At 43.0% G+C, this 21,983-nt stretch overlaps 1 protein-coding gene across 5 annotated transcripts in view; it reads right to left on the bottom strand.

The window, feature by feature from the left end:
- MYO1C (myosin IC) overlaps window positions 1–21,983 on the bottom strand; it is a 416,904-nt gene that overhangs the window by 8,878 nt on the left and 386,043 nt on the right. For all 5 annotated transcript variants that reach the window (XM_085649047.1, XM_085649050.1, XM_085649051.1 and 2 more), the window contains exons 21-28: window positions 21,124–21,200; window positions 20,493–20,561; window positions 19,984–20,068; window positions 19,312–19,471; window positions 18,324–18,407; window positions 4,105–4,198; window positions 3,967–4,022; window positions 1,041–1,176 (exon numbers count right to left, since the gene is read on the bottom strand). In XM_085649047.1, the coding sequence (XP_085505173.1) occupies window positions 1,041–1,176; window positions 3,967–4,022; window positions 4,105–4,198; window positions 18,324–18,407; window positions 19,312–19,471; window positions 19,984–20,068; window positions 20,493–20,561; window positions 21,124–21,200 (761 nt within the window). The remainder of the gene's footprint in view (window positions 1–1,040; window positions 1,177–3,966; window positions 4,023–4,104; window positions 4,199–18,323; window positions 18,408–19,311; window positions 19,472–19,983; window positions 20,069–20,492; window positions 20,562–21,123; window positions 21,201–21,983) is intronic.

Here is a 21,983-nt window from a genome sequence, read left to right on the forward strand (position 1 = left end):
CTTATGTTCAGCACTAACCCCAGCTAGGCATCTAGCACTATCACTGCCCTTGGTCCAGATCCAAGAACTAAACCTAAAGATCCCTTACGCTTTATGTAAAATACAGCAATGAGTCTGGAGGCAGGTGTAAGGCCAGGGGCAGTCCGGACCCTGCAAAGTGTGTTGTTACACACTGGTCATTAACAGACACAGCCACAGACCATTGTTTAAAAGTAAGTGGTGATACAGCTCTGCATAAAGGTACACCAGGCGTAAAAACTGACCAGACACTCATGGCTACCAGAATCCTTTCTTTGGATCAGAAATGCAAAGGCACGCTCTCTGACTCCCGTCTGTTATACTTTGGCTCTTCAGTAAAAAGTAAAGCGCACCCCTGTTTACAGTACAAACTGTAGCTAGATTAGTCAATGCATCGACTAGTTCCCAGTCATTTTCAATACTCTAGTGCCCACTCCCCAACACCACTGAACCCTTCCAGGAGTGCCAATGGCCGTTTCTTGGTTCTTTATTGGCACACAACATTAAAATCTCTCATATAACCTAAAAATTGACATGTTTGTAAACGTTTGCTTTGTCTCGGTTTCCAGATGACAACTCTGGCATGAGGGTATCTTGTTTTCCTGTTGTCATTCCAAACCTGCCATCTAGTAGAAGCTATTAAAAGAGTCGATCGAGCTTCGCCGATTAAATTCTAGAGCAGTGTGTTTCATTGTGCGAGGGGAGATGATACTCTATATCCATCTTTCCAAACGTTGAGCGTTTTAGCGTGGCTGCCCGCTAGTGGGAGACTTGTGATCACAGCAGAAAACGAGGCTCATGGTTTTCTGCTTCCATTCATTCGCCTTTCAATGTAGTTACCAGTGGCTCTTCCATAGGCTGAGGGCGGAATGAGGGGGTTTGTTTAATGACTTAGATGCCCCACTTCAGAGTCTGAAAATGCCATACTTCGGGTAGCAATTATCACAGGCAGTGATGGGGTTGACTACTCCCACCTACAGGAGCATGATAGTGCCAAGGATGGTGCCCATGTGTACAGTTACCTGTTAAATTGGCGAAATCAATTCGTTGCTTGAGTTTGGCTTCTTCAACAATGAAGACTGCATTCTGGGCAATCAGCAGCTGTCGTCCCCTGGCCTTGAAGCCATTACGGTCATACTTGGTCACAGGCACTCCATACTGTAAAATAAACAGCGAAAAACATTTTGGCTTCGTATGGATCACCTTCTTTGCTTGGTCTTCACAATTTTTTGTTTGTGGCCCAGTATGTGTGCTCTGACCCCAAATTATGGTGAATAATTGGAAGCCTAGACGCATCACAGTCTGAGTAGTCCTCTCTTCCAGGTGCAAGGCTAACTTGTTGCCACAAAGCAATACAACAAGTATCCTTGTCACTGGCCCTAGAGGAGCAGCAATGGACTGGCATTACCAATCCTGGGAAGAGAGTCCAGTGTAAGCTTAGAGATACAAGCCAGAAGGAGGGGCCTTGCACTAGTTCTCCTGACAGGGGTCGGCAACCGGGCCGATTTATCTCCATGCTTCCAAAGACTGCTAGCTAGTCTTGCTTCCTTCCAAATACCAGGCATTGTTCTCATTCCAACGGGGGTGAGTGCAGCCCTTTGTTGGCCCAAACCTCATGGTTCCTCAAGCGATACCTACATCACGTGATCTGGCGCTGCACCTTCCCGGGGATCAGTGGAATGAAAATTGGGTGGTGACAGGTTTGGGATGGGGGGAGGAAGGAGTGGAGATACCAGTTCATACTGTCTGACTTTAAGAAAGGAAGTTCCCTAGTACACTCTTTGCTTTGCGAATAGTTTTTCTCTAGTAGGGTTGCGACATTTCCCAGAGAAAAATACTGGCCCTGTGCTCACATTTTAAGATTATGCAAAGGCCCAGACATGCTTCCTAAGAATAACTTTACAGGAAATCATCTTTATTTATTTTTAATACGGCCTTTCTGTTTTTGTTTACTTTAATTATTAGTCAGGGGTCAATAAAGCAGCTGTAGAATACACTTTAAATTATTTTCTTCTAACGTTCAGTGTTTAAAGTATTTACAGATAAAATAGTAGCTTTAAGTAATTTTTTAATTTTTGCACTGTCCGGGACATTAAAAAAAATGGTAATGTCTTTATAAAACCGGCCAGGTGGCAACTTGGATATTTTTTTATTTTTATTTCTTCATTAGTTTTATACCTCAAATCAGTAGATCAAGTGTATATACAATCATACAGCTGGCCCGCCTCAGCCGAGGTGGTTTATGTTTCAACAACAATACATGTCAAAGTCTAGACCAATGGTTACATCCGTGGAGATTCCTCAATCTTCAATATTCTCATTAACATTTCATGCTTAAACAGAACTCGACACCAGGTGGCAACATATAACTCAAACCGAGTACAGAGGAAGGCCATATACCATTCCTGCACCAGGGTCCTCTTGTTACTTTAACAGTCCAGCAAATCTACACTGCCTTCAGCAGAAATGCCCTCGCTTGCTAGAAAATAAATATCATTTCCATTACAAATAAATATTATCAATAAGTTGGATTTGTGCCACATGGTACAATGCTGAAACTATGGAATTTGTATAGCTTTGGTAACTCATTCTGTAGACAATAGCTTTTATACTTAAAGCAGGCTTTTACACATGTCAGAAAGGGTTATTCAGACATGTTCCTGATGCACCTTTTGGCCTACAGCAACCAAGGGTGCAGTACCATCCCAGAAGCCATGTTTTTAAAGTCACTTTTGGTACACATTAATACTGCATCCAACGCTTAACTTTTAGTCCCCTTGAGGCCGCTTTCTGCAAAGGCTTTAATTAAATTCCAGACTTGAAATATGAGTTCGCATATTCTCCATATTTAGGGGTCAGTGTGCACGTTAAAAAGTGTGTAGTTGCGTCCCAGCACCTAGAGTCAACATATGCCGGCAAACCAATCCCCTAAAATTAGAAAAAAACAGTAGAGAAAAGACTCTATTAACACCCTCTCATCCCCTGCTGCCCTCTTCTTATGCTTTATTTTTGGGAATGCCATCAGTAGATGCAACTGGGTGAAGGCAATATAATTAACCACTAGATTAATTCGGGGCAAAAATTGTAGGGCTATTATGAAGAGGAGTAACACTGGACATCACCCCCTTATCGAAGCTGTATTAAAGGAGTAACTCTTCTGAAACACGTTATTATTCATTCGAAACATTTACTAAATTCTCATCGGTACCTTTTGATTCTAACCACAGGCATAAGCTGTCACTTTTATCCTTGTGTGCTGCAACTCTGTCATCAAATTATAAATAGTCTACTGGTATCAATCTTCTCTCTGACATGCAAGTCATAAGCACTAACCCAATTAACTCCACTCCCTAAAGCCATTTCAAGAACCCCAACCTATCCTAAACCCAAGAGTGAGCAATCCCCTCCGATCTGGACTGAGTATTTATTACCCAGAAACAACCATAGAACCACTACTCGAACCTCAAAGACAAAACCATTCCAAATACTCCAGCACTAACACATGAAATACTGCAATGGTGTGGACAGGCCAACACCCCTTCCAAAGACAACAGTTACAGGTCCATATTGTTCCAGGGGAATTCTTCACTGCTGTTAATGGTTTGCTTCTCAGTTGCTAGCCACATTTGCTTAGTCTGCAAGCGAAATATTACATACAGCACTTCTGTTGCAATGGTTCCAATCATTTGATCTGCACCTTAGCCCATCAATAAAAACATAATACAATTATTTTGGAAAAAATATGCCAGTATTAACAGGAGGCGCGCCTGAAAGTTAAAGAGTAAAGCAAAGTCAATATCAAATAAAAGACTGCACTGCTATATAGCACAACCTCAAACACATAGAACTCCAATGTCAAGGCCCCCAATCACAAAACCCAGAGAGGAGATAGTTTCCCACAGCAATCTACAACCCCTTTGTTCTGTAGTTGGCATTAAAATGTTGTACCTGGATGGTCCCGTTTTCCAAGGCCTGAAGAACTTTGGCATTGATTTCTTCATTGCCTGTAAAGAAATCCATAAAGTGAGAAAAGACCGGTGTCTGGGAAACAGTATTTGCAGTGTGTCCTGAGTAAAAAACACTTACCCAGACGAGTGCTGATGAAGAGTCTGGGAACACTCTGAGGATAGTTGTCTTTTTTATCCTTAAAGATCTCACTAGCCACCCCTTTCTGCTCCAGCTGCAAAATAAGTAAGTAGATATGTTAGAAGCAGAACAGGAGAAATTACAGATCATTAAACATGAACTAATGCCCCTCTCTATGTGCTATCAAGTATTGAAGAGAAGTTCCTGGCAGACAAGCCTGTGGAGTAGTAAATTCTAATTTAAAACTAAGGGTCACATTACACGGTACTTCAGACACCACTGGCTTCCAATGGAACAAGTTACTTAACTTCAGTAATGCTCTTTCTGGGAGAGACTCTATATAACTGCACATTCGTCACCTTTTAAATATTTTCCCAGGTGTCAGACCGGATTTGGAAAATTTTGAGCAGTACTGATGAGCCCTGCCACGTGGTGCTGTGTTGCTCCGCACCTATGCCGTTTTGCTCGGGCAATGACATGTGTGCCCACCATATAGGTGCCACTCCTGTGTACAGACATCAGTTGCTCTCAAGGCTCTCCGTTCCCCGAGAGGCAGAGCCCCAACAACAAATTAGCACTGACCAGTGTGCTGATTTCTTGACTTGGGATCTTTTCACAGGGCAGAGTCCTATTGGCAGAATGGAGAGGGTTTAAGAGGAATCTGCAGATAGCATTTCTACCAGAAAGAGCGCTACCAAAGGGAAGTAACTTGTTATTCTGATAAAGCCTTCTAACCGCTGATTCCTCACCTTTTGCATAGATACCAAAGTATTACCCATTGAGAAATGGGTCCCCGAATTGGCTCTAACCAAAATTTTCTGTAGGACCGAGCAGGGGAAATGCCCCTCTCGTTGAACCTGGCTGTCCTGACAGTAGTGCTTCATGAACATATGGAGGGACGCCCACAAAGCCATCTGACAAATGTTCAGGACAGTAACTTTGCACACCAATGCAGTGGTAGCAGCCTTGTCTCTGGCGGAATGAGCCCTTAACCCTTCAAGGGGTAGCTTATTGGCCAGTGCGTAGCAGATCTTAATGTAGAGCTCGATCCAGTGAGAGATGGTCCTTTAAAGCAAGGCTTTGCCCTCCTTGCTAATGCAAATCCCACACAGAGCTAATCGTCCACCTGGTGTTCTCTACTACAATTGAAGTAAAAGGTTTGTGCTCTTTTGGGGCCATATGTAGGAAGCCCAATACCGGTCGGTAACGGCCGATTTTCGGTAAAAATCCCGTTACCGACCGGTATTCAGGCTTTTGGTATGTAGGGGGCACATTTCAGGATTCGGTAATTTACCGAATCGGTAATTTTACCGATTCGGTAAATACCGAATCCTGAAATGAGATGTAGGGGGAGTGTGTGGGGAGTGTGTGGGTGTTGTGTGGATTCGTTATTTACCACCAACTAAAAGTTGGTGGTAAATGACGAATGGCTTTGAAAAAGCATTTTTTTGCACTTAGAAGTGTGCAATGTGGCAGACATACATGCCCTTAGGGCATGTATGTGTGCCACATGTGCACACATGCAGGAATCAGGGGTGCAACAGGGTGTCACTGTGACACCCTGCCACCCTTAATTGTGCTCCCCCCATTACCGAATCGGTATTTACCGATTCGGTAATGGTAACTGGCTTCCCATTGATTCCTACGGGCCTCCTGGCACATAGGAATCAATGGGAAGCCAGTTACCATTACCGAATCGGTAAATACCGATTCTAAAGTACCGACCCATTCCGAATCGGTAAATATTACCGATGGATTACCTACATAGCATTTACCACTTCATAAATACTGAATCGGTAAAATTCGGTATTTATGAAGTGGTAAATGTTAGGCCACCTACATATGGCCCTTGGTGTCTAGGTGATGGAGTCTCATCCTCCTCCTTAGAGAGGTGTGGCGGAGCAAAGAACGCTGGAAAGGTATTAGTTTAACCTATGTGAAATGGTGTTACTACATTTGGAAGAAAGTATGCCTGAGTTTGCAGAACCAGTCTATCTGGGAAGAAGTTGGTAGGTTGCAGGTTGACACACAGAGCTTGGAGCTCAATCACTGGCCATGCCAGTGTTATGGCATGAGAAGCAGCAATGGATAGATGTGCTGCAGCTCAAAGGAAGTTCACATCCAACATGTGAGGACCAGATTAAGATCATAGCAAAGGGGTAAGGACGAAACAAAAGCTGGAGTCCTTGTAACAAACTTATTGCAAAAGGTAATTTAAATAATGAGGGCAAATACTGCAACTGTTAAGGGCTGATAGAACTGAAAGATACCCTTTAACTGTGCCCATAGCAAAGGTTTTTCGGTCAGCAAGAGAACAAATAACAAAACATCAGATAACTTTACCTGAATGAGATCAATGTGAAGTGTACTGCACCAAACCACAAAATTGTCTCAACAACAGGCGCATGCAGATTTGTCAAGGGACGTCTGGCTGTCAAGATGACATCAACTACCTCCATGGGAAAGTAAAAGATGTTCAGCTGTCAAAGTGATCCCCCGCATGTTGTAGTAACACATGGCAGTGGTTTTGTCCGTAAGCCCCTGCACCAGCCTGCCCTTGATGGATGGAAGGAAGGCTCACAGTGAGAAGCGGGTGGTCCTCAGTTCCAGAAGATTGTTAGGGAGCCGGGACTCTGCCAGAGACCAGAAGCCTCTGACCTCTACCCCTCTTGGTCACCACTGTCAAATCTGGGAGGGATAGGGAGAGGAGTCTACCACTGACCCCATTATGTTCCAGCAACCACCACTGCCGGTCTTTTGCAGTCTACTCTGAAATCTGGACATGGTTGGAGAGATCCCCTTGATGGTGAGCCCAACGGGACATTAGATCCCAAAGCAAAGTCTGCATACACCACCTGGCATGTTTGATCAGCAAGATGCAAGAGGCCGTCAGTCCGAGCAGCTTCATAGTGGTCCTCAATGAGATCCAGGACAGAGGCTGAAAGATCAGGATGACAGCATGAATGTCCTGGACTCTGGTTTCTGGGAAGGCACGGAACCGAACTGTGTCCAGAGTGGCTCAGATAAAAGGGAGCCTCTGAGAAGGAGACTGGTGTGACTACGGCACACTGATGGTGAACCCCAAGGATGTCAGGTTTGCCATAGTCTGGAGGCAGATAATAACTGCCTGACAAAGCCCACCTTCAACAGCCAGTCATCAAGGTAGGGGAAGATTGGGACCCCTTACCTCTGAAGATGTGTTACCCCCAACACCATCACTTTTCTGAACACTCGAGGGGCACTGCTGAACATTAAGGGGAGCACAGCAAACTGAAAATAGTCCTATCCCACTAAGAACTGCAGGCAGAGTTGGTGAGACCACAGGAGGCGAATATGGAAATATGCGTCCTGCAGGTCCAACACCACCATCCAGTCTAAGGCACCATAAGGGTCTAAGGCAGGTAAGAAGAGGTCAGGGTAAGCATCATTAATGTGTCCTTTCGGAGAGGCAGGTCTAAAGTAGGATGAACAGCTCTGTCTATTTTTGGCACTAGGAAGTAGCTGAAGTAGCAACCAAGACTTCGATGCAAAAGGACGTGCACTTCCTGTTGTAAACCAGACAGATGGTCCTCCGTCAGTCATGCAAGGGATGGTGGAAGGTGCAACAGAGTGGCCAGGAAGTGTATGGCGAACCCGCTCCAGGCAATTTGCAGGATTCACCTTTCTGATGTTAACGCCTGCCAACCCGGTAAAAATCATTGGATCCTGCCTCAAACCGGGTGACTGTGCTCCCCAAATGGCACACTAAAAGGGTTTGGCTGGTGGGGCTGTGGGTTGGAGGTGTTGAAAGGGGCGGTAGACTGACTGGAGTGCTGCCCCTGACCGGTGGCTGTCATGGCTACAAAAAGGCAGGGAACCCTGCTGAGGCTGAAGTGGCTGTCAGTATGGGGTACCCCTGCCAGAGCTATGGAAAGATCGAATAGGCTGATGCAGTTAGCGTGACGAAGCAGATAAGCCCAAGTAGCATGCTGTGGCCCTGCTATCTTTGAAACGCTCCCTAGCAGAGTTCACTTTATACCCAACAAGGGAAGCCCATCAAAGAGCATGTCCATTAGAGACGACTAAACATCGCTGGAGAAATCCATAGATCTCATCCAGATGTGATGACGGATAGCGATGTTAGTGCCAATGACCGACCGGTGGGTGTCATGGCCACATAAAGGCTGGGAACCCTGCTGAGACTGAAGTGGCTGTCTGTATGGGGTACCCTTGCCAGAGCTATGGAAAGATGGAATAGGCTAATGTAGTTGGTGTTGCAAAGCAGATAAGCCCAAGTAGAATGATGTGGCCCTGATGTCGTTGAAACGCTCCCAAGCAAAGTTCACTTCATCTTCAAAAACGGAAAGCCCATCAAAGAGCATGCCTATTAGAGACAACTAAACATCGCTGGCGAAACCCCTAGATCTCATTCAACTGTGATGACAGATAGTGACATTAGTGCCAATTGCCCGACCAATTGAATGCTTAGTATCCAGGCCACGGAGGATGGTAAATTTAGCTGCATCACACCAATCTTGTATGTCTTGGGTCAATACAGTACGAAGGCCCTCAGGAACACCAAGAAAGACCCGAGCTATAGAGTCTCAGAAAGCGTGAGAAAAGCAGCTCAAAAGGCAAATGGCATTCACTGACAGGAGAGACGAACACGTGGAAAAAAAAGACCATCTTCCTAAAGGTCTCTCCTCTCTTAGACTCCCTATCTGGGGGGGGAGTAGTCGGGCTGCATTCGGACTTTTTTTGCTAAAGGAAGCTTGCACCACCAAGCTCCCAGGAGAGGAGTGTTGTGTAAAAAAAGCGAGGTTGACAGGGGCAGGATGACGATGTCATGCATTATGTTCATTCACCAACGTAACAGAGCAAGGTTTGTACAGGCTTCTAAGAGATTGTTGGTGAGGGCTTCATTATAGGGCAACTGGGGCACAGTATTGGCCTGCCCTATTTGGAGAATTCCGGTCAGAACGTTCATTTTGACCTAGAGGTTAGAGAGCTGGAGGTCAAGAACCTCAGCCACCCTCTGCAAAATCATTGCAGGGTCTGGAGGTGAAATTAGCCTAATGTCAGAAGAGTTGTCAAGGCCACTGGTATCATGGAGATCCTCATACCAATTTTCTTCATTGTAAGGTTGGCCATGGTCGTCTCCTGCATCATGCAGATTATAAAAATCTGTTCCAAATAATGAATGAAGCACATAAAGCCTGTCCTGTGGAGCCAGGATGTTGAGAGGCACAGAAGGAACAAGGAAGAACTTTGGTTCGATGGGCAACGGGCGAGGTTGGGTTGGCGCAAATGAGTCCGAGAGGACAAACTGCTGTGCCTCGTCCTCTGGCATCAACGGAGTTGGCATCCGCTTCAGTGTTCTGGGGACCAGTATGAAACGTAGAGTCCGAGGTGGAGACGGTAAAGGCATCGATAGAGACACTAATGATGGGTTCATAGGATCCAGGTGGCACAGAGGGCGAACAAGCCAGTTGTTTCTCAGATAGAGGGCCTCTCAGCTCCGTGTGGCCCACAGTCAGAAGGGTTCCAAAGAGTCACAGCATGGACTTGTGGAACTCCTCGATTGGCCTGGGTGTCACAGTGAGCTGTGGAACCTAGGGTTATGCTGGGGGTCTTGGCTCCCAGGTCGACTGACTTCAGGAGTAAGATCGAGAGGCATGATGATGCCCTTGCACCTTCTCAGTTGTATGAGAGTGGCAGGAAGGGGATGAGTCTCTCTTTGATTGTTTATGTTTGTCCTTTGACTTACACAAGGATTGGAATGAGACGATGATCGACCGCGGAAATGGCTTCTGGACCGAGACCAGCATTTGGACTTGGAACAGTCACAATGCATGGTCTTCCAGTGCTTAGGAACAAAGAGCTTTGCCTCGCATCCGTGAATGGCCTTCAGATCTATCGATACGATCACTGCAGGCCTAATAGGTGTAAGCAGACTGCAGGTACCTGATGGTGATCTGTCACAAACATTTGCTTAGGACAGTCCCTACACAGTTTAAACCTGGTTGTCTTGGATGGTGAAGTTTCCTTTACACACTGGATAAGCCAGACTTATCCTCAACATCCTAAGCCGGAGCCACATCACCACACACCTGAGAGACCACCACTGGCTCCCAGTCAGCAACAAAATCACCTTCAAGCTCCTCACACAGCCTACAAGGCCCTACATGACGCAGGACTTGTGTACCTTAACCACAGCCTCGCATTCCACGCACCCACCAGAGACCTTTGCATACCATCCCCCATATCAGCAAGACCACGGCCGGAGGAAGATACTTCTCCTACCTCGCAGCAAAGACCCGGAACACCCTCCATCTTCACTTCAGGCAATCACTGTCACTACCTCGAGACTTGGCTTTTCAACTGAACCACAGCGCCTTCCACAGACCAAGGTTCCCCCCACTGAGGCCCCCCCCCCAGCACCTTGGGACCCTTACAGGTGAGTAGTCGTGATCTACAAGCCACCAGATTGTTTGATTTCGATTTTTGAGGAAAACTGGTCTTGAAAAGAGATAGAGAGAGGTAGCTCCAGATCCACATCTGCTGGTGCAGAAATGAAATGATAGCACGCGGGAGGGGCATCTGTATGGGTTCCTCAAGTCATTTCCAGACTGGAACGGCATCAGTTCCGAGTTGTACAGCGCCACTTGGCTGCCCAGCAGAGGTACTGCTCAAAAGTTTAACAAAGTGTAACAATAGTCTAGAAAGCAGTCACCCAATCATCTTAAATACAGTCCGACCAATGACTCAATCCAGGAAGTAACAGAAGGCATTTCTTTTCCAACATATCATAGATTTTACTGGCCAGGAAACTTATTGTAAAGTTTATTAAAATACATTTTAAGATGTCATCTTGAACGAATGAATGAAAGTGAATTTGTAAAGTGCAGCTGCTGCTTCATAAGAAATGTCCTGGCGCAGTGATCTTAATCGCTGAAATCCAACAACTTTATGTACAGAGGCCTCATTTTGTGGCCAAAGGTCATTAGCATTCAGAATCTCAATTGTGCTTCCCACCTTGCTAGGAAAGCATCTTCCCACTTGGGTCAGATCCTGCCCTCTACGACAGATGTTGTGGTGTTTCCAACACATAAAATCCTGGCAAATATTCTGCCACACAACGCTAAGATTCTTTGAGTGTCCCCATCTTGTGTGAGGCACCAGCTGAAAGCAGGATGCCATGAGCACAATCAAGTTCCGAAACTCAATCGCCTGATTTGTCAGGTCTGATAAGATTAAGGGAATTATTTCCTTTATTTCTAAGCATTTCTATGATAGTGGGAATACAATCATCAGAAAAGTGTGTACTGGAACTCCAATAAACAGAATCAATTCCATTGGCACAAGTCTTGAACATGTAAGATTAAAAAATAAGAGACATGGAGCAAATGCAGTTGTTCTCTGAAGGGCTTGCAATACAGGACACATCCAGTTAAGTAAACACCTGCTTTTATTATAAAAGCAGATTATCAACTACCATATCTGATACATTTGTAAATATCTTAGGTAATGACATGGAAATACCCTACAACTAAAAATGGCTTCCTTTCATTATGAAAACTTCTGAACATCTGGTATCCAAAATAGCGTGAATTTCACCCCAAATGGTAACAGTCTGATTTACAATAGCAATGCTATCCAAGGGGAGGGCAATCCCTGGTAGTTATTGACCAGGGTTGAGTAGGACCCTTTGCCTCGTCTTGAGAACCTTTGACTCCACCACAGTCAATAATTACCTGGGAGTGCCCTCCTCTTCCAAAATATTGCTTAATTAGGTCTACTTCACTTCCATGGACACTATCCAGTCTCCATCTCTTGGAACCACTATGAGTTGTGCTCAAGAAGCCATATCAAATTTACTTTTTTTCCATGATCGTGTTGAGCTCTCTGAGATCGAAAACAAACTCGATGTCATCATTTCACTTTTGAGATTAGAACATAACTGGAGGAAAATATTTTATTCCATTTTTCCTGCAGCATTTCTCTTCCCTTTTTTTTTTTAAATAGCCATGAAACTGCCCTTAACAGTGTAAGACTGTGTGAGGGAAATACTGTAATTCCTTTCAAGAAAAATGCATCAATATGTGCCCCACCAGTGTGAGTGAGTGGCAGCGTTTGTATTATGTCTGCCACAGGGGAGTCTCTTCGCATTGGGTCTAAAGAACTGCCTACTCAAACTGATGAGCTTTCATATTTTTCTTGAAGCTTATGTGAATGATCATTCAACCAATATCTATAGGCAAAGAGTTTCTAAGTATGAACCCCTGATCTCCAAATGAACAACCACCACAAGAGTTGAAGCTGTATTTGGGTATCAACAACTTTAAATGAGTCCTACTGTGAGCTCACAACTATACATGTGAGTGTATTTTAGAAAACAAGTATCTGGGGACTTGCTGATGGAGATACCCCAGCATAATACCTTGAATGTAACACGATGTTTAATATGGGCTGATGCAGAGTCAGGGTAACTGCAGAGATGGGATACCCTGTGCTCAGTTCGAAAACTGCTTTACTTTTACGCTCTTTGTAGACTAGCCAAGAGAATCTTTGAAATTCCTGAATGAAGGGAATTGTAGTAGTTGTGTCTAGAATTTACTGTGGCACCTACTACCAAAGAGTGATTCTTTAAGGAAAGAAGGACTAGTAAAGGTTTAAGCTGAGTGATATTGAAAAAAACAGCTTGTAATAACGGATAATGACTTACTGTTCCCTAGGTTAGAATGTAGCCTCAAAGCCAAAATTAAATTCACATTTTTTACCTTTTTTGAGGGATCAAGTTTAAGGCAATTAGGAGCTGCTAAGGAAGTCCAGCATGAGGTGCCAAAAATGATCACCTCAGACTTGGAGCCTGATTGAGTATTCTTACCGCCAAGATAATGGTCCGCCCGACCGATTTAGACTACAGTTCCAGCCAAAGCATTATAAATGACCACCAGCTTGGCAGTCATTTATAAATTTGGTGGGTGGTCCATCCTCCAGGGTGATGGAGTAATCTATTCCATCCCCCTGGCGGAACAACGGGGCATCTGTCAATATACAAGTTGGGCCCTTAGTCTGATTTAATTGCAGGTAGTTGTGCATCCAGTTTTGAACCCTGTGTAATAAGAGGTTACTTTGTGATACTCTAATAAAGAAATGGCTGCCATCTGCTTACGATTGTGAGGGGCACCAATAGATATTAAATAAAGCTGAGCAAAAAGCAGCAATCTGTGAAACACCGCAGAGTGCTTCACAAAGCAAAGGGAAGAAGGGATTTAGTTTAATTTGGGTTCTGCCTATAAGGAAAGAATGAAATGATTTAATGCTATTGAAAGCCCTCAGCAAGGTGGAAATATTGTTCAAAAGAAGGACATAATCCACTGTATTGAAGCAGCCAAGAGATCTAGCTTCAATAGTAGAGAAGCTGAAACTTAATCCATGAAACACACTAACATTCCTCAATTCTGCAAGGCAGACTGGGCTGTGCTGTGGAATAGAGCCAGAATGAATTGGAGCTGCAAGGAGGGTATCAAAGCAGCTTCCTCTGATACATGCAATCAACTGTGGCTGCAGACTGGGCAGCTATATTTTGTCCTCTGCCCTTGGAAAGCTTCAGATATTGGTGCTGTCTCACGAAAAGGAAGGGCCTCTACAAAATGTATGCCTGTGCGTCAGAAGCACCTAACTATACTGTTGGGTAGTGATTACGGGTTTTAATGTAGTAGATTTTGTGATCTGTCTAGACAACTTAAAGTTCTCTAGTGTATGGTCAGTACTGTCAAAAAACAATCTCCCTCCATCTAATGGCATGCCCATTAAGTTAAAATGGACATCCACAAACTCCAGACAACTTGAGCCAGGATCATTTATTGGCAATGAAATAGCTGTTCCCTCACACAAGAGTAATCAAATCATGATCAAGCATGAATATTTGGTTGAACTCATCTATGCCACAAGCCATCATTTGTCCTAAAGTCGCTGCCTGCTCAGGTAAATGATCAAGCACCATTTAAACCAGTTGCCACAATGAATTCTGTTTTATGGCCAAATTAGCAGGAGCATTATATATTATTCCAACAAAAGTCAAAGTTGCAAAAACATTAGACTGATATCTGCAAGAACCACCAAGAATTTGTTATCGCTATTTAGTGGGACAGAATGGCTCACCCATCTCACAACTATCTTACCACTATCCTGAAAATAGTGTGAGCTGAAGTGGGTCCCTCCCTGCCGTTCTGCAATGAGATTTCTAAATGCCCCTGAAAAAGCAATTTAAGGCATCATTCTTCTACCCCTAATGCACAATAAATGTCAGTTTTTTTATGCCAATCCATCTCATGGATAGTACACAACTTCATCCCAAGTGCAGAAAGTCCACGTACATGTTTGAATTGTAATCATAAGATTAAGCAGTTGGTGCAACCTTACCATCTGCACTATTTACTGAAGGTCTAATAGTACTTGCAGCCTACATACAATCCTCTTATTATTCACCTCCTGATGGAGGTTCTGTGAAATGCATGGCCCAATCGTATAGGCTGTAATTTTCTCCGAGTCGGATGACCCCTCACCAGTTTCTGTAGGGGGCATAATGACTGAGCCCGGCATCAGTTTGGGCTCTGAACACAATGCCATGTGCATAGGCCTTGAGGAACCACCAAATGGCATTAATCCATGGCCAAAATCAAACACTGCGCGCTAGGACGTCTGAATACTGAAACCACTCCAGTGGTCCTCGAAAAAGCTTTATTAAGTTCTTCATGACCTCACAGATAAGGAGTCTATGAGGCACAACATAGCTAACTGATGTCCGTAAAACTGGCCCTCATATCCAAGATGTAGAACAGGCACTCTGGAGGAGGGGAGGTTCAAAGAGGTCAACTGCTCTTTCATTCGAGTCTTAATTCAACTGATAATCAGTTTAAAGGATTTAAACAATGCTGTATGGAACTTCTGTTGCCTGAGCAGATGTACTCCCCTCTACGGCAGCAGGGCTCGAAGCCTGCTCTTGAATCACTTACCAAATGACTCCAGATTGGCTACTGACTCATTCTAACAGTTCATACAGTCAAGTATTCTTCCTCTTTTTCTCAGAGGAAAGCCTTTTTCTGGAATGCAGTGATTCACTCCAAAACCATATACTTCACATTAATCTGGCACACTGTCTGCTAAATAACTGGAAGGGAATTCCCACCCCCTACAGTGAAGGGAATGAGTCAATTCTTCATTTTCAGGAAACATCAGGCTCTCTGACGGGGCAAAGTTGCTCCAGCCACAAATTTCTTTTCTCGGGAGCATCGGGTTTTTGAGGACATGGTAATGGTTCACAATTTTTGATACGCCCTTATGGATTGTCAAAATTTCCCTCTTGACAAATGAAAAAAGGTTTGCAGCATTGTTGTATACTGCCAGTTTGTTTTTCTTTTTGAATTTCCATATTGATTTGTTTGTGGAATTTCTACACAATTTCATTTGATTGGTTTGTTACTCCATTGATCAAATTGGACAAGTGAGTGGTAAACTCATGCGTATTTTAAACCATGTCTCATGCTCTTAAGTGTAGGGTGTATGCCTTTCATCTATAAGATTTTGGTAATTTCCTTTTACATTGGTGAGCTGTAAGCTACACAATTTGTTGGCAACTTCAATTCTGGTTCCTCATAACATCTGTCCCTTCCTTTGGTGTACTTCTGTACAAAATTTGAAAGGTTTCCCTCTGATGTTCCGCACTTTACTTCTCTGCAAACTCAAATTTCACATCCTGCCCTGATTTGGACAACAATATCAGACCGTTGATACAAACAACAATGCCCTGAATACATTTTGCCTTTCGTTGCTACAACTCACATTGATGCAGCAGAGTACTGCCACAACAGGTACTGGGAGGGGAAGGATTTCCTGAGACCCGCTTTGTTGGTTTCTCTGCTACAAATACTGGTGAGTGAGCGAAGGCAAATGCTTACATTATGCACTTAAGGGGAGGTAGTCTCTAGTTGCTGATTGATGCCTGAGCCCCTTTGACACACACATCACAGCCTGATGTGGAAGATCGAAGACCTGCTATCCAACAAGATCCTTCAGACTACAAAGTTAAGTCCTCTCAATAGAAGATGGCTTGTTTTTTTAGTGTGATTAGGGTGACGAATTGCAGACATCAAAATTGCCTTAACATTGGATTTACGATCCACTCGAACACATCTAAATATTGTTTTTCACATATTATGTTAAATGTATTATTTTATTTCTGAATAAGTTTTCTATTGCACGGCGCTCTTAACTACCATCTGTTCTTGTGTACCCACTTGTCACAAGGTATACTTTCAATAACTGTAGTGCCAGGATGAGGACATACAACCTGCTCTTGTTCAATGTAGTCTGAAGATTGTGAGGTCCTTACAAAAGATCAGGCACAGAATCCTGGTGTTTTGCAGGTTTGAAGGATGGTCTTGAAATATTTTAACAATGTGTGATACATACCTGTATGAGTGATAGATATCATTTTGAATTGTAATCATTCTCTAACCAGGAGCTAGTGAATTCTGAGAAGTTGTGAGACAACCGTAGTAGCAATTTTCGTATCAATATTTTCTGCAGAATTTCTACTAGCATAGAGTTGCATTAGTCAATAATGTGTGAATGTCTTTTTGTAGGACATTTGTAACATTGTTGTGAAGTTGGTCCTTCTTCAGAGTGTAGTGTGCCCAAAAGAAACCTCATTATGGCACAAGTGAATGCTGATCGCTCATGTACCTCAATGATCAAGCAAACTATTCTGAGTTTAAAACTGTGCTCGCTCATGCTCCTCAACGATCAAGCAAACTATTATAATGAGTTTCAAACGGCACTAACAGTAATACACCATTTATTAAGAGACATGAGTCGCACATCACTCCAGTTTTTCACCTTGAGATGAAGGTGAGATTGGAGCATTAGATGGATACAAATCCAGATTGTCTTGAGTGGATGTGAACAAATTCGAGATAGCTTTCATTCAAACTAAATCAATGAAGTCACATCCATTCATGAATGTGAATGCAGATCATTTAGGTTTACATCATTCATTAACAACCCTGTTAGTTTAATCATTATACTGGGGTTGTCAGCACATGTGGTCATGCATACCCAGTGTAAGAAGCTAATCAGGTCAAGAAAGAACAAAGAAAGTACACAACATGCAGCAGAAACATCTCCTGATCTGCTGTCTTTCTTTTAATAGCAGGGCCTTCAGGAATTACCTTTGCACTCAGAAAAATGCATACTCTGCAGTTTTACTATGTGTGTCAGCTGCGAGAGTGCCTGCCTGTGATACAAAAGGGGCTAACACACAGACCAAAGCCACTTGCAAGCTTCCATCTGGTTCACTCTTCATGAGCTGCAAACTGGGATGCGAATGTTTCTTGGATGGTACTAAAAAAGCATCTTTGAATGAGTACAAGATCAAATCATTCAAAGATAAAACTTCGATCGCTCTCGTAAAATATCAAAATAATTTTAATTGGCCAATTGTTTATTGACTTGGGGAAGTTATTTGCCCTAGCAGGCTAGTTTCAAATCACCATTTTGAAAATGAATGGTTCTCCCTTAATTATCTCTTAAATCAACATGAATCGCTCTCTCAGTACAACAGACACATTTTTGGTGGTCTCTCAGGCAGATACTTGGTGATGACACAAGATCCCCATGTGGAGAATGGCACTATATTAAAAACAAACAGACATGGGAAATATGACCCCTGAAAAGCAGGGCTTAGATATGTCTGGGAAATGCAACCCTCTCTCAGCCCCACCAAAGCAGAGCATAGCATTGGGAACTGAGATTACGGGCAGAGCAAGGCACAAAACTAGTATGACATCCCTTAAGAACAGAGCTCAGTACGGGGAACCAAAAACCTAAGACAGAGCAAGTATTAGAATTAGGAATCCATAATGTCAGTCTGTAAAAGATACAGAAATGGTAATCAAGAACATTCAGAACAGAAGAGATCAGAAAACAGCAGCAACTCATGCAGAGCAGAGCTCAAAGCAGCCAGCTACGACCCTTGAGGAGGAATGCCTAGGACCCTTGAAAAGGTTCAGCCATCACTGGCAGTCAATCCATTAACCCAGGCAGGGGCATATTCGGCGGTGAATTCATAATGCCTGGAAGTGCATTGTATAGCTATATACTTTTTATTCACCCTGTCATGGCACAGCAAGTTTGTTTACAGTTGAAGAGGTTTCTCAGCATAGATCCAAAAGTACCTGCTGTTTCCACTCTGGACTGATCCTTTTGCAGTATTTCCACACCATGTTCTGCATACACATATCCCTCAGGAGCTGTGAGGCCTGTAAGAAAAGGGGGCACAGTTAGGAGCAGATACTTAGGTGAGCACTCCTCATTACTGGTGTTGTGTGATGATTACTATTTCTTCATGGTAGGTGCAAGAGCCCATCAAACCAGATGTCATCGGTATTTGCGGGCTGAGAAACCTGTATGGCTGAGACGTAACTCTAGGAAGGGCCAACTCTGTACTGCTGTGTTAGACCATTTTCTACTATGCCTAGAAAAGAAATGCTCTCTACTGCCGAGCCAAATACCTGGCCATTCAGCACAGAAAGGTGATATAACCCTGAAGCAAAACAATGGCTGCCAACCAGTGGGGAAAGGCTTTACATTTCTGAGCCAATCGTCAGGTCTATAAGATTTCTATCACAGAGCCAAACTACTCACCACAAAATCCCAGAAGGGAGAGGCACAGTATTCCTCAGTCAAGCTACTAACCCATCTTTTGGGGAATACCTCTGTATTCCTAAGTAAATTCTGGTATTGCTGTGCCAAACTCCCTATCCATCGATTGAAGAAAAAGGCTTTTTGAGCACCTCCCACCTGTTTCCAAACAACTGTTCTTCCACTCGAACATCACTCCCAACATTCTTAAGAACATATTTTTGCAGTGATCAGGATTACTGTTTTAAAAACATGTCCTTAAAAGTCAGAAGAAGCATTTTTCTGACTGAAGCACAGTCGCTTATCAATTAAGGTAGGTCACACACCAGGTGTGAACCAGTGGATGAATCCCAGATGTTCTTTTAAATAGTACAATAATTATTCAAAAATATATATGCGGCTCCAAAATAATGTTCACTTTTATCAAAGATCAAAATCCCATCTTTAGTCCTTGAGCGCCCCTCTTTCCAAACCTCCTGTACAGGGTCAGCATGTTAATGTTATCATGTCAGTCTCATGTACCTCACTGAGTGATGGGGGAGGTGTGGGCCAGGACTTGTCCAGAACATTCTTTGGAAGATTCCGCCGCAGCTTCATCAGAAAAGAGTAGCGAATGTAATCAATAAAGTATTCATTCTCAGGGCAACGGGGGTAGTTACGGTAAATAAAGCCTTTGATCAACCTAGAAATGCAGAGAGGAGAATATTCATTCATCAGGCAAAAATTTAAGTGAGTGAACCGATTAGGAGAAAGTGTAAAAAAAACATGTAAAGGAACCACTCAATAAAGAAAGGATGAGAAGTTCAAGAATATAAGAAACAGCAGAAAAAGTAAAACTTCATGAAGAGAAAAGGAAATTACTCAATAAAACATCTACTACTACTAGGAGAAGTGAAGGTAATACCTTATTAAAATGCACCAACTCAGAAAGAGGAGACACATTCTATTAATCTACAGATAACTGTACACTGCTACCTCCCAAAGAAAAAAGGAGTAACATTTTAAGTTAGATGAACAGCGATGAAAACCTCTATAAGAATACTTCATGGCTCTATCCAGATCTTCTGTTCATGGGGATAAAAAGGGAAGTAAAATAAACTCCTGTTTGCTGAAAATTGTATGCAGGACTGTGGGGAAGAACAGGCTCTTTTTCACAATCCTTCATAGCACAAATCAATGCACTGCACTACTTACCGCCGAATGGTTTCTGCAGCCCACTTCCTTTTGGCAGCTTTTCTACGCCCGATAGTTCCACGCCACCAAGACTGAATAACAATGGCTGCATGAAAAGAATACTTTTAGATATGAGCCCGTAAAGATATACAATAAACAACCCTGCTCTTTCTAAATTGAAAAAAAAATCACAGGAATAGCAAACTTCATAAATGACAACTTTCAGAGAAACATCATTTTAAACCTACAATCCTCTTCCCCCAGAACACTTATTTTAGATCAAACTAAAACCTCTTCAACTTGAACGCTTTAGTAAGTTTGTGCTGCAAATCCATGTCCCTAAACACTCTTGCCCAAACGTCTTTTATTAAGTATTTTGAACCCAAACATTTCAGCTTGGCCAGCTCAGCCAAGCTAAGAAACATTTTTCTGCCAAGTATAACCCTTGTCATCACTGAGCGACTCCTATGATATCTACCCCAAAAACCTAAACAATATGAACAGCAAATAATTTCACTGGGTGTTCTCACCAGAATTCTTCAGATGCAGGAACTTCTTGCGTTGGTGGTACCCTTTCCACGAAGACTGGATAAGGGTCACTGTAGAAAAGGAAAAGTAAGAGTACGCATAGTATATTATAAAGAGATGTAGGATCAGGGTCACATTTGAAGGGTGAAGGACACATTATGTGAAAGATGAAGCACTGCTGAGCCTCCATAAGGAAGACAGTAATCCTGTAATGGAGCTACAGCCACTGAGATGGAATGTGTCCAACATAAATCCTATAAAGCAATCTGTTGACACTACTGTTTTGTGGAAAACAGGGACACCACCTACGGGTGACGTTTGCATTGCAAAGACTCCACATTAGAAATTGTGTGTTCATGTAGAAGGTAAATACACTGTCAAAACTGCAAGTGGGAACCAGATAAAACATTTGGGAGTTAAAGATCCACCGAGTCCAACTGTGGAAAAACAGTACGAATTGGAAGCACTGCAACAATGCCTTTTGAAAACACAGTATGAGTTTGAAAAGAGTTATGGTGTCACCAGTGCTTAGCATGGTATGAGAGCTATAAGTGACCACTAATCAGCAGGTGCCACAGTCCCTTCCCTAACCATCAACTTCCACCCTATCAGAGATATTTTTTTTCTTCTCACCCAGGCTCTCCTTCCGCACTTCCAAGGCATCTTCCGTTGCGAATAGGCTCTTCGGAAATCTGATGAATATTTTTGTTCTGCAAATAGAAAATAAACTATTAATGTTATCTTAATGTTACCATGTTGACTCCTCTCTTCGGAAAGAACTACTTACTTAAGTGACAATAGCCAGTTTAAGACTAGAGTCAAATGTAGTGTGTTATTCTTCCATCAAGTGGTTGGGTTCATGTAAAAGTAAAACCTTTTATTGCATCAACGATAAACTGTTATTTTCTCATCGATATAATACATTATTGCCTTTTTGACATCGAAAATATGTGATGCTCTTTCTAATGCAGACACCAAGGTTAAAGGCCTCAGTCTGGGTGCCAGGCAACAACCTTACTGCAGCGATAACAAGAGTAGTATTATTGGCATTTCCTGATGCTGCATTGCTGACAGATGCATCAGATGTGAAAATCAAGTCTGGAAAGCCAATAATGGTGCTATTTTTATTTTAGTTGTGGTGTTTTATAAAGTGCGAACATGACCAAGGGTATCAGAGCACTGTACATATAATACATAAACGAAGAGCTGATACATAAAAAGAAAATCTAATAAAAACAAATCGCAACTTTTAAGAACTCCAGTAAGATATGGTATGTAGTAACAGAGTTATTATTAGAGGATCTCCATTCTTTATGAGTCATTGGAATGGGTTTTCCAGGGTAGTGTTTCATGATTCTGCTTTGCGTCGGTTTTGCTCCAGGAACCCAAGGGACAATTTGTGCTTGGATTCCACTGAGAATTGTGTCTTTCAGACCTGAGTTATTTTTACAGTCATTGTCGCTGCCAATGCACCCAGGGGACATGCTCAGAGT

Source organism: Triturus cristatus, chromosome 3_2 (assembly GCF_964204655.1).
Source record: "Triturus cristatus chromosome 3_2, aTriCri1.1, whole genome shotgun sequence".
Classification (NCBI taxonomy): domain Eukaryota; kingdom Metazoa; phylum Chordata; class Amphibia; order Caudata; family Salamandridae; genus Triturus; species Triturus cristatus.